The following is a 14,054-nucleotide window of genomic DNA, read 5'->3' as shown; positions in this document are numbered from 1 at the left end:
TATTTATATAATTCTATATTTTTTTGCAAACTCAGCTTCCAAACCCAAAACATGTATCATTCATGGAAAACCTTCATTCTGACCTTTATGCTAATTTCCACATGGACTATCCCCTACCTAGTTTCGATTTTCTAACCCCAGCCAAGTGATGCTATTACCTCAAAATTAAATCAAACAAGGAAATTACAAAGTTTTTTAATAACATGTTGTGTTTATGTGTTAAAAAAACAACCCACACTGGTCCCTTAACACTCACTTTCCTTCTAATTGTTCTAGTCCACAACATTTCCAGCGCTTCCACCAAATACAGACAGCAGTATTTGGACTCCCCCAACCTGATTATCAAATGGAAATAGAAGTTTGGTCTGCGGAAGACCAGCTCTTTCCATTGTCCCTGTTAAGAGTCCTTTGCTTGTTCATCGTGCAAGAAATTCTTGAGCTACTTCCTGTTGAACAATATCTTATCTCTTTATATTCTAAGCAACCCAAAAGCTCACCCTGCAGCCGGTGTTATTTTGGATGTTCTCGGTGTTCCGAACCACTGATCCGAACACATTCTGCTCTCTAAACACTCGCACAACACATGCGCGCTCTGTAACCGATCCGGTAACAAGCTTGCCTTTCCTATTTGTTGCACGCTGTCAGGAGAGCCCAGCTGTGTGCTTGTGAGTGTTTGTTTGTGTGATGTAGAGGGTCCTTCCTTTCCACGTGTCGCAGTAAACAGGTCAGCGCGTCTCCTGGGTGAGCTGGACTGAAGTCTGCTGCTCACTGACCTGAGGCTGCGTGTCTACACAGGACTACGGGTGGTGCAGTGACCTCAGATCGCAGCTTGGCTGGAGGGGAGGAAATGAAGGCAGAAATGTTCATGCTCCTGATTTAGCACTCCTCAGCTTCATTGATTTGCAGTAGCTTTCTGTGTTTGCCATTCAAGCACAGTGCACTATATCGTATTTAACTGACATACATTTCTATTATTATATTATATATAATTGATAGCCACAGATAGCAGGAGCTGTCACACGTTTGCTGACCTAGAATCCGATTACGGACACCTAGCAGCTCCTGCAGAAGACACTGCGCTGTAGGGCCAAAAAATAATATCATGATGTAATTGCCTGTATTGATCGATCTCGATCTTCATCATGATATAGAATTTGCTCACACTGTCAATGTGTAGGCCTAACAACATACTTCTGAGCTATGTTAACAGTTACATTCATATTTACATTACACATCATTAGATAAGCAACACAATGCTTTAATATTGCCTATCTCAGTCACATAGGGCGGCCGTGGTGAGAGTGGTGAGAGTGGGTCGTCCAATAACCTGAAGGTTGCCGGTTAGATTCCCATTCTTACTGCTCAAAGATGCCTTGCCACGGCCGAGGGGCCCTTGAGCAAGGTACCCTATGCTCCCTGGGTGCTGTGAATGGCTGCCCACCGCTCAAGTGTATATGGCATCTGTCTCCATGAGTGCGTGACCCTGTGCATGTGAATGTGTGTTCCACAGGTGCCAACCTGGATGGGTTAAATGCGGAGGAGTAATTTCGTGTATCTACTTGACAATAAAGTCTTAATCTTAATCTCAGTGTCTTTATCAGCTGCCAGGCTGCTGCATTTCCTCTTAAGACTGCAGTTAGGTCTGTTGCACTTGGTAAAATCGGCTCCGTAATCACTCCATATCCACTTACGAAGCCCTTTCTTTCTTTCTGCGTGCGGCGGGAACAGGCAGCACTGTAGTTGCAATGTTTTTCCCTGAGTTGCTTTCTTGAGAATAAGTTACTCAAAAGGCTCACCTGTTGCGACAGAAGCATTCAGGTAGCAGCAGCGGTGTAACTCAGCAAACCTTGCCAGTCCACTCGTTCTCCCCCACATGCACTCAGTCCTCGTCCCTGCTGGCAGCTCAAACATTGTTCTGCTGTAATAAAGGGATGTGTATTTGTTCACGATGGCCAGACACACTGGCTGTTATCGCATTCGTTTGTGCTGAAGGACAGGCCTTTAGGTGATTTAATTTGGATCTAACTTTGAAATTGTTTTATCTCCCAGCCCTTAACACTCAGTAGTTGGTTCTCATGCAGCTTTGCTAGGCTGTTACTAATGGTGGAATATGGAGTTGTTGGTATTGCCTGCATAACAACAACTGGACATCAGCTGCATCTGTGGCCATAAGTGTCCATGGTTCTTTAGTGTATTTTGAAACATTTTTTATTCTTTTTTATATAGTGCTCAGAGCCAAATGCATAGAAGCAAACACACAGTGGCACAAACTGTGTTGTACAAACTGTAAAGCAGCAGAAAAAAATCTAATACGAAGAATAAAAAAGAGATAATAAAGCAGACTGAGTAATGAACATCCCTCCCTACCGAGACACTGAATCGAGCAGAAAAATTATTAATGTTACAAGCAAAAATTGTGCTCTCTCTACTATTGCAAGAAAAATAATCTGCTTTTGAAAAAAAGAGATAGTCGCATTACAAAAAAAAAAAAAAAATGTCCAGAAGCTGAAAACAAAGCAGAGAGAAGGGAGCAGACTGAATAATGGGTTTTCTAACAAGCGAAGGAATGACAGGCGGGGTGATTCCTTCTCTGAAGCTACCAACTAAACTAAGAAATTAAAGAATTGGTGTTGGAGGCGACAGAGTAAAACCACAGCAAATAAACACAATGCGGTTTTATACATAAAAAAAAAGGACAATGTAATTCTTAAACTTTGGTTATTTAGAGGAACATGTCAAACAACCCTTTAGGCTACTGGCGTGAACATTTTCAACCTATTTGTATTTCAGGTTATGTGCTTCCATAAACTAGTCACATTACTTTCCCGGCGTATATTCCCAATTTTTCTTGTGCGTGTGTTTGTAAGCGTAGCTTGGGTAAATAATATTCCCATCTACTGCTTTTTTTTTTTCTTGCTGGAAGAGCTACACATAACACCTATTTCGGACTTGGTTCAACATGAAAGAGTTCACTGCGTGAACGAGTGCTGCCCGTCAGAAGTAATATCACAACCCCCCCGAACAGCTCTGTCTTTTCACTGCACAACTCCGCTCCATCTAACGGACATTTGTCACGCCGCTTCTGACAGAATTACTTGTTTAGATAATGAACAGCTGCGGTGATGACGATCTACCCCTCCTGCAGCGACATGCTTTCATTCACTTGGTTCTGCAACGGCGGCTCATCACTTTAGCAGCAGCACAAACCGTGAGGCAGTCCAGCTTAACTCTCTTAAAGGGGAACTCCGGGGCATTTGAAGCGCATGTCCATTGCTAGAGGTTGTCAAATACTGATAGTAGGACACAGACTGGTGCAAATCAGCGCTCCCTGTGTGGAGATTGCGCTGTTTGCGCAGCCTGTCATGCTAACCAAATACGTGGTGGCTAAGGGGCAAGTGCTAAACCTTCCACGTAAAACAACAACTTGCACACTGCAGAAACGTCACACCACTTTATAAACCATCCGACAATAAAGTCACAAGCCTTACCATCAAAACCATATGCATGGTTCTCACATTACTGGCATGGGGACGTTACAAAACAACTTTATAAACAGCATGTCACTTACCTCTTGTCGGTAGGCGCGCGCATGTGAAAGCCCAAAAGAGTCAATGGACGATAATCCCATATACAAAACAATTATCTTCTCTAGAAAAACTGCGTTCAAGTATTTAAAACATTACAACAATACATGCCCAATAATATTTGGCTAGCATGACAGGCTGCGCAAACAGCGCAATCGCCGCACAGGGAGTGCCGATTTGCACCTGTCTGTGTCCTACTATCAGTATTTGACAACCTCTAGCAATGGAAATGCGCTTCAAATGCCCCGGAGTTCCCCTTTAATAGACAAAGTTACTGCGACATTGCATTATGACAGCCTCTTCATTCTATTAAGTCTTTTTTTTCCCCCTCAAGAAAGTTTTAAACTTCTAATGTGACACATGTAGAGTGGTAACAGACAGTAACAAGATTATCCATGTCTATTTGTCCTCGTCTCCCCCGCTGGAATGATCTGAAGTCTAACTGTGTAAATAGAGAAATAAGGTCTGTAATAAGGATTTAATAAACTCCTGAGCTATGAGATAACTGGAGCTCCTATTGATTGACAGTTTATTTATGACCTGTGTAATTGTCCATTATCCATTTTTAAACCTATTCTCTCTGTGTGCATAAGCATCTCAATATACTGCAATCATACACAACACCAACTGAAATCTCACTGACACGGTTAAATTGATCCATGTGAACAAAAAGTAGACTTCTAATGGCGCCATTAAAAGTCTTAATGGCAGCGCGGTTGCATTGAATTGCAAAACTTGTAATGGAGAGGATTACCATCAATGCACTCTCCCACCAGAATAAAATAACTACGTGGGTTCCCTTTGCAAAATGTGGCACTTAAAAGCTCACAAACTGTGAAATCACTACATTTTCTGGGCTACAAATCTTAATATGCCTACGTCTGCCTTCCAACACCGGGACATGCCCACGTTTGGCATAATGTGAAACTGTCACGGAAGTAAACAAAATTTGTAAAATTACTACATTTCAAGGCTTTCAAAATGTTACGTGCCTGTTTTTTTTCTTTCAAGTTTAACTTGAAAGTGTCACAGACGAGATGCTGCACGACTATGTTTTACAAAAAGCCTAGAAGAAGGTAGGAGGGCTTAGAGGATGGTATGACGCAGTGGACCGTGCAAAGTCCAACCAAGTCTGAGTAGCATCCACGACTTCCTACTTCGCTTTCAGTCACAGTAGGTTAGATTCAGGGATAAAAGAAACATGGCTAGGTTAAGAGATTTCAAAAATACAGTCAGGAGTAGGGATGAAAAACACATAGTTGCACTTGAATATTAATAAAAAACATCAGTATCAGCCAGTATTCAGTGCACTGACACCAATCGGCCAATCAGCATATAGCATTGCATTAAATAATTCCAATTCATTGATTTCATTGATGGCAGTGGCTCATATTCATCTGGTGTGTCTTGATTTTGCTCTATTAACTTTTGCTCAAAACTGAGTTAGTTAGTTTGGCACAAAAAAAGTATGAATGGTTGGGATTAGATGGACGCCATGCACATTTTCAGTTTGGCCCATCGTCACATCTGAGGAGGTTGGTTCAGATATCAGACAGCTAAAACTGATACGCTAACTTGATTTTCTGCAATGAATATCTCTGTGTGTGGAAACAATGATGATGAGCAAAGTTTAGGGCCGCAAAAGCAAAAATGTCTCTTGAAAAACTATAGAATTCTCTCCAAAGAACATATGATCCAGCAGTTTAAATCAAAAGCTTGTGAGTTCCAGTCTAACATTGGAAAGCTGTGTGTTCTCTTTAGTGGAGTCTTTCAGTCATCCAAAATCCTGGCTGCAGCCTATTTGAGCAAAAACTGGATGTTGTCTTTGAAAAGGGAAAGTCCATGGTGTCCCCTGGGAAGCCTGCTGCGAACAAGTGGAAAATGACAGGTTCTTGTCTGGTGCACACAGCCTCTAATGCCTCTGTCAGGTCATTCAGAAGAAAAGCAGCAATCAAAAGGTCTTGTACAGGAACAGTAACAGGGACACGAATAGAGATGGAAGACAGAGGGTAGAGAGGGGAAATGGAGGGAGCTCCCCTCTCTGTCTGGTTTCTCTCGACGGGTCAGCGAGTCTCACATGTGAACGTACACCTGACACACTTTTGCCTGACCACCATTTGTCCTCTTTTCTCTTTATTCTGTTTAGATATTTCAAATGACTTGTGATTAGTCTATAAGTCAGACTCATGCATACTTATTACATCATATTGTGCGGGAAGAAATCTAATCGACCCTCCTACAGTATGCTATCCTTCCATATGCCTTCACCTGGTCCTGCCTTCCTCTCTCTGTAGGATGCGTTTGAAGTAATGGTGGAGAATTATGAATTCAATGAGATGGAGGGTCCATGCTTGGCCTTCAGGAGATCTGCATCTGTCCTGAAGAGTCTGCCTTGGGTGGTGCGATGTGTCAGGGCAACCGAGGACTTACCCTTCCTGGGTGAACATGCCAAGGCTGTCATAGAGGTAAGGCCCAGATTCTGCATACAGAGAGTGCCGCCAAGGGCTACACCCTTTGTTTTTATTGTGTTGTCAAGAAAAGACATCTGAATTAAATTCAGCAATACCAGAAGGAAAAGGAGAGCAGACTTTAAATTATTTTCACGGGTTCAGCTCCATGATTGTTTTTATGCTCTGGGATAGATTTTCTAAGAAGAACCTCCTCTAAATGCAGAGTTGTCAGAATAAATGATACAATGTTTATTATGATTGATTACCCCTCTCACCTATTCTCGCAGCACCTTTCAGCTCTCTCAGTCCCCTTTCTGTATACTACTGTAAATTCCTCTCAAATCATCGCCTGTCTTTTGGTAGAAAATGGATCGAAGGACAACCCAAGATAGTAGTGAGTGGTAATGCTAAATGCAGCCTATGTGATCGTTGAGCCAAAATAGTCAAAGCCAGAGGGCTGGTTGTGTCCAACCCGTTCTCACGCTCAACTCATCACACTCTGACGATCGGCCAGGAACCTGCTGGTTTTGAATGCAGAGGGTATGCCGAAAATGTCGCTTTTAAACATGTTTTGAGATGAATGTATGTCATTGTTTGACCTGCACTATAGGATAATGACTTCCTGTTGCCATTTAAGACTACTTCATCCAAATATAGCCACAATGTAGCCCTGAGAGCACTGAGAGTAAACATGCTATTTGTGCTGATGTGAAAAGGCTTTATCGGCTGATTGGATGCACCCATATTTAAAAAAACACTATTTGAATACGCTAATTCTTGCCTAAAAATGGTTTTAGTTTCTCTCCATCACAAAGTAGATCTTTATCCACTTTGACTTCTGTCTTTTCCAAAGCCGGGCAAAGCTAAAGGACCAACAACAGCGCCAACACAAGCTCATAATGTCCTACTCTGCCCCCAGCTGGCAGCAACATGCTATAACCTGTGGATGTGCGTGGACTGAATGTAAATCAGAAGGGAAAAAGCCATTTTCATTTGTTGTCCTTGAACACGTGTCATGAATACATGAATAACTGAAAGTGCTTCAGGTTATTGAGCACCAAGGCCTGCCTTACCTATTTATGAGGATTTTGGGGCTTGTTGAAGCAAACTCTGTTAAGTAGGATGCCTGCTCTGATGTTGAAGGCCTCATATTAGTCCTCTTTCCCTCTTGCCACTGTCATGGGTTGTAATAAAGGGTACGATCAAACGAACTATATGATCATTTTTAACTGGAGGATTTGTTTCATTTGCAGGTGTTGTTCATGCAGGTCAAAATATTTACATTTGCAGAATATGCATCCTCAAAGGATGAATATGCGTGAATTGTGAAAGTGGTGTCAATAAAGGCAACGGTTTCGTTGGTGTGTTTTAGTTCTAACCACGGTTGTTTTCTAAAAGCTGTTTTATGCCTTCAAGGAGGTAAGTGTCAGTCGCTCCCTCAGCCCCTGCAGATCAGAGAGATGTGCAGTCCTTCAAAAATCTAATAACGCATAGGCTCCATGATGGAAAAGCTCCAACAACCATTAAAAGCAAAGAAGCACCGGTGTTAAACACACATAACAGCTCTGGATAATCTTCATGTTTTAACACCTGAGCCCCATTTTTACACTGCTTAAAAAAAGCTGCCAACTACTGCTAACATCGGACTCGTCGGCGCAGTGAGAAAGTCCTTAATTGGCATTCGTCTACTGGGGAGTCATCTGATGAGGGTCTGAATGGCAATTTTTCTTTTGGGTGCTGGGAGCACACATTAGTTTTCACTGAGGATATTTCAGTAGAGGCTAATAGAATGGCTGAAGTTCAGTTTCTCTCCACAGACACACATTTACCGACAGGACAGGCACTGGAAATCAGCATTCGGTGTAAATGCTGCATTGTGTACCACTGGATAATTGACAACTCTCTGTTGTGAGGCATCTGCCCCTATCAAATAAACAATACGCAAAATAAATGACTCCCAAAGAGGTCCTGAAACTGATGGAAACAATCAAAAGACAAAAGAGAATAGATTGATTGATTTGTTTTTATTATTTTACTGCAAGACAGCTGGCAGCTCACTCTGAGTCTCGCTGTGTGAGGCTGGTGGCTGTCGTCAACTCAAAAATAATAAAGTAGCCTCATTATCTGAGAAAGCCATGCTGCTCAGAAATTGTCCAACAGAGACTGTACAAAAAGCGCTGCGTATGTTGTTTGAACTATGCTACCTCACAAAGCCTTGCGGTAGGACAAAACTATTGTTGGGACTTAAATCCTACAGGATACTAGATACTGATCATAATTTGAGGATACGTAAAGCAATACCTCTAAAGGAAGCAACAAAATCTTCCGACACTATGAACTGAGGGAATCAACTGTGAGACTGCATAAAGGATCCAAGGTATCTGAATGCTTGACACTGGAAATGTAGAAGTCCAACACATGATTCCTTTGTACAGTAGGCATCAACACCTGTAATATGAAATGTTGCACTGAAGTATGCTTGTATTGTTGAATATTGGTGAGCTAATTGGTGCTAAGTATGTGCATATAGGTCCACGGTGCCACTGGACTGTTATCTTTACAGGGAAAACTTTTGTGCCTCCTTTGTTTGACAATTTTTACAACTCTGCACTTCGGCCAGTGCATGATGAACATTTTTGCACGACACGTAGTTTAATTTAGGACCCTACATTCACTTGTTGATGTTATCGTCTGTTGTGCAGTTTTAGAATACATCCGTCAGCTGTTTACATGGTTTTAAATGTGCTATTTCACATTTCTTTCTTTCATTTTCATAAAATGCACAAGCACTTGACCATGACCACAAACCTCTGGGTGTAACAACTGTGTTTGATGAATTACACACCTCATCCAAATCTAATTTTGACTATCTCTTTGATCAGTGGTTGTAAACCAGTTTTATAGACTCACTATATAGATATCTGGAAGGCAACCACATGCAATGATCAATTTGAAACATGAACTTAGGTTTACTTCTAAAATACAGCAGCAATAGTTTATCATTCAGCATGCAAATATAAACTGACAGCTGACCTGACATCTGTACTGTAAAACAAATAGTCTTAAAATGATTCCGAAAGATTGTTCCAATTTGAATGCAAAATCAAAGCTGAGATGTTCACCATGATGGTGACTTATTCTATTACAAACAAAAGACTGCCTTTCTTCCAACTGTATACACTTGAATCAGGTGTTTCTCAGTTGGAGAACAATCAACTTCCAAAGGATAAAAGATGGCTGGAGTTCACAGATTTGAATTAAATTTTAATAGTGCAAATTTACTAATATTTCAACTAACTTACAGCCCACTTGCGTCGAGATTGCCTGAAAGATATAATATGTAATGCTGTTCCTTCCTGTTGGTGTTGTTATGGGCTCTTTGGACAAGCCACAATGTAGCCCTGAGAGCACTGAGAGTAAACATGCTAATTGTGCTGATGTGAAAAGGCTTTATCGGCTGATTGGATGCACCCATATTTAAAAAAACACTATTTGAATACGCTAATTCTTGCCTAAAAATGGCTTTAGTTTCTCTCCATCACAAAGTAGATCTTTATCCACTTTGACTTCTGTCTTTTCCAAAGCCGGGCAAAGCTAAAGGACCAACAGCAGCGCCAACACAAGCTCATAATGTCCTACTCTGCCCCCTGCTGGCAGCAACATGCTATAACCTGTGGATGTGCGTGGACTGAATGTAAATCAGAAGGGAAAAAGCCATTTTCATTTGTTGTCCTTGAACACGTGTCATGAATACATGAATAACTGAAAGTGCTTCAGGTTATTGAGCACCAAGGCCTGCCTTACCTATTTATGAGGATTTTGGGGCTTGTTGAAGCAAACTCTGTTAAGTAGGACGCCTGCTCTGATGTGGAAGCCCTCATATTAGTCCTCTTTCCCTCCTGCCACTGTCACGGGTTGTAATAAAGGGTACGATCAAATGACCTATATGATCATTTTAACTGGAGGATTTGTTTCATTTGTAGTTGTCACCTGACACTTACTGTCGCAGATGGTTTATTGGCAATGCAAGGATTCTGACGCGATTAGTTGCCAGACAAGCCAGAGAAATACGTGAGTGACAGCGTAATTCGGAACTTGGCTGAAATAATGTGCGCACCTCACTGTTTTTACAAAAAGGTGCCAAAAGATGGAACTTTGTAGCATGAACGGAACACAAGAACCCATTTGAGTCTATTTGGCACCGTGTTCGATAAAACATTCTCTAGATGTGTCTAGTTTGGTTTAGATTTGCTCAGTCTCTTAAGGATTTGTTCGGACGACAAAATTTTAGATTTTCAGAGTGCTAAATGGGAAAATTGGAAAATTGATAAATCGAGCTTAACTGGAACTGTGGTGATTGAAACTGCAACCGATCTCCTGCCTGCTACACGGAGTTGAGGTTCTAGCCAAAGGAAAGATGAAAAGGAGCAAAAGATTGTAGAACACAGCACATCCAGATATGTTTCAAAAGAAATCCTGAATAAATCATGCAATCAGTCGAGGATAGAAAAAAAAAAGAAAAAGGGATGCACATTTATTGCAAGTTCACAAGCAAAGATGGAATAAAAAATGTTCTGGGATTACATCAAACCCACAAAGAAAAAAGTAAATAAGAGACCATCCTCATCCTTGGAAGCACTACACAGCGGGCAGCCTCATTTCAAAGCCAATCAATAAGGCCCCACTTAAAGAACCAAATGTTACACATTTGAAAAAGAAAAAAGAAAACAATCTTTTTGTGGAGTTCTCTGGATTCAGTTTCGAGTGTTTTACTGTGTAATCAAAAATGGCTGCTGCAGACTGCACAACACATCTTACAAGTAATTTCAACTTCAAGAAAAAAAAAACATGATGTGGTTAATCTTTCTTTTTTGAATTTTTCAAGTAGACAAATGCTTTATATATATATACATATATATTAAAGCATAGTAACCATACATCTGCAGAACACACTGACAGGCATGAGACAAATCTATTTTGTTTTGAGAAGAAGAGAAAAAAAAAAGGCTTTTGGGGTTATCTCATTTTCTCACCCACAGTGAAGCTCAGGTCAGAAATCACGGCAGCTTGTCAGACAAAGAGTTGAAAAATGTTTGCCTGGAGAGAGAACGCAGAGTCCCTGCAGGAAAACAAGGTGAGCTCTGCAAGCCAACTTTCTGACGCGTGAAACCTAACGTACACACACCGAGGATCTGAGAGCCAGTCTGCGAATCTGTCAAATCTGCCAGCGCTGAGGCACATTCATTAAACAAAGTAACATAAATGTCCCTGGGAGACCGAATTAGACTGTCTGTGAATGACCTCTCCTCCTCGTTGTTTGTTCACCATTCAGACGGCGGCGAGGGTTTCATTTCACCGGGTTGTCGCTTTGTGCAGATTGCCGCTCAAAACAAGAAAATGACATGACACGAAAATCTAAAGCGAAACAGAACAGAGTAAAAACAAATGCTTGATGCGCCTGTGAACATCAGAGTGACAATATCAGCAGCGGCTAAACCGCTCACTGCTGACTGAACATCCAAAGTGAGGAAAAGATATAAATGCGCTGACATGAAAGTGTGGGAGCACTGAGGCAGAGTCGGGGATGAATAGTCTCGATGTGTTTTTTTGTGTGTGTGTGTGTGTGAAAGTGTGTCTTTCCCAAAGCAGGGTGTGTGGTGAAGCATGATCCTTTTTGAGTTTGAGGTTAGCCTTAGCTGGAGGGTTGAAAAGCAGAGGTGGACGGGTGGATGCATCGCTGAGCACTGAAGGCTGCTTCAAACTGCTCTGTACTCACAGTCTGAAACTTAGGATCAATGGTTAATCTATTCTGGCCTTCATGCTCAAGCTCAAAACACATGGAGAGCTATTGTAAAGCACAACTATCCCGAGTTATGTTCTTTATTTGTACAATTTCCCCGTAGAGACTTTATTTCGCACCTTCACCTAATGAAGACAGTTAAAATGTGACGAGTAAGTTGGGGGGGGGGGGCTCTGCGCACACATTTAAATGCAGAGAAAAACAATAGAATCTGAGGAAAACAATACCTTAGGCTTTTTATGATTGCCATTAAACTGGTATTAATCTCCGGTTTCACAACAACAAAGTCGTTATCTCTGGAAACCAAATGGAAATGAGCGCACCTGATTTAAGTGGAAATGGTTTTCAAATGAGCAGCAATTTTGGGCCATTTGTAGATAGCAGATGGAGCAGGATGCAGGGAAAAACATGCTGATGCTGACACAGATAGCGCTTTCCTCGCTGAAATCACCTGCTTTTATGTTTTGCAGGACATCCTTCAACACGGCCGCTCATTTGAAGTCGAGAAACTCCTCTCTGATGAAAGATTTCAAACACTTAAGGTCAGTGGATGAAAAACAACCCAGTCATTCATTTGTTCTCCTCAGTTGTGGAGCTTTGAAATCGTCGGGAAAAGCATTTGCATTTGCAATCTCTGAAGGACACAGAGCTCTTTGAATCTCTGAATGCCAACCTCTTCTGAGAAGGGCCTGTCATTTCATAGCACGTCTTCTTGATTACGTCCTTTCCTCGTTTCCTGCCAGCTGTTCACAAGTGTGTTTGGGGTTGGACCTAAGACGGCAGAGAAGTGGCACCGCCGAGGGCTGCGCTCATTCGGCGACGTCCTGGCAGAGCCCAGCATTCGTCTGAACCGGATGCAACAAAGTGGTACATCAACATCCCTCCATCCTCACTCAGCCACTCTAACAAATTACAGGGTGGAGATTTCAACACATTTGCCTCCAAGAGAGAATTAAAGAGCTGATCGTTAAACATCTTCTTGTTCAAATAGAGCTCCTTATGCTCGGTTTTAACTACTTCAAGCTGGCTTTGAATAAGGTGTGAAAAGACAGAGAACTTTTTGCATATAAAACAAAAAAAACAACACACACACACACACACACAATGGAAAATGCAGCAGGGATATATAACAAAAGGAAAAAAAAAAATCCATGAATAATAGCTTTGACTTGTTGCTGTGGAACTCCTTTGAGTGCTCATCAGTCTGTGGGTAAAGGACCTCCCCTGAGATGGAGAGTTTTGATGTTGTTTAGGGTCACATGTAACTGGTATATACAGTACAAAGGAAGATGTTTGGCTCTCATTTCCATCCAGGACTTATCCGTGATTGCTTTTATAATGAATTCATTTAGTTTAATCAGAGAGTTTGGCTGAAGATTTAAGAGACGATTTCCAGTAAAAGGAAGGAAAAGGGTCAATGAAATAGATCGTTAACTAATGTAAAAGCAGGGAGCCGAATTATATAGCGTTCACAGACATACAATTTCAGAAAGTAGAACACATAATTGTGTTAATGTATGTAATTAAGGAAGAGTAATGGCAGTCATTTGTCAATCTATCAAATTTCACTACAGTATTAGAAAATATTTTTTAAGACTATGAACTGTTCCTTTAGGAGAAGTATTTCCAGCAGTCTTTTGTATGAAGTTGTCAGTATCTCACTGTTATGGAGTAATCTATGCCTCCTCCTCTTTACAACTTGCTTCATTGATATGTGCAGGCATTCATTCATACAAAGCTTTCATATGGCACATCCTTTTAGTCAGGGTGACATCTGGACTAACACTTGGAAATATACAACACCTTGAATCTTTTCTTTTGTAGCCATTCTGCTGTGCGTTTGAATCGTTGTCTGCCAATGTCATCCAAGCTTTAGCTAACAGACAGATGTCTTCACATATGACTGGCTCACAGTCGACTTAAAGACTGCAAAGTGTCCGGGTCATATTGCACCAGAACAAACCCCAAATCATCTGCCTTCCACCATCGTGTTTAAGAGTTGGTTTGAGCTGTTGGTGCTGATATGTTGGTTTTCACCGAACAGTGGCACTGTACGTGATGATTAAACATCCCCTCTTTGGTCTCATCTGTCCAAAGAACATTATCTCAGAGGTTTTGTGGTTTATTCAAGTGCAACTTTGGAAACCTAAGCTGTGCAGCCTGTTTTTTTTCAGAGAGGGAGAGACGCCTTTCTACTGTATACCTTCCAAACAAGCCATA

General features: G+C 41.4%; 1 protein-coding gene across 1 annotated transcript in view; it reads left to right on the top strand.

The window, feature by feature from the left end:
* Window positions 1-14,054, top strand: part of dntt (deoxynucleotidyltransferase, terminal) — a 119,283-nt gene that overhangs the window by 25,715 nt on the left and 79,514 nt on the right. The window contains exons 4-6 of the mRNA XM_075482906.1: window positions 5,879-6,049; window positions 12,305-12,376; window positions 12,578-12,701. Of these exons, the coding sequence (XP_075339021.1) occupies window positions 5,879-6,049; window positions 12,305-12,376; window positions 12,578-12,701 (367 nt within the window). The remainder of the gene's footprint in view (window positions 1-5,878; window positions 6,050-12,304; window positions 12,377-12,577; window positions 12,702-14,054) is intronic.

This window comes from Odontesthes bonariensis, chromosome 2 (genome assembly GCF_027942865.1).
Source record: "Odontesthes bonariensis isolate fOdoBon6 chromosome 2, fOdoBon6.hap1, whole genome shotgun sequence".
NCBI lineage: Eukaryota > Metazoa > Chordata > Actinopteri > Atheriniformes > Atherinopsidae > Odontesthes > Odontesthes bonariensis.
Note: the sequence above shows the minus strand (reverse complement) of the source record. Positions and strands in the feature narration are given on the sequence as shown.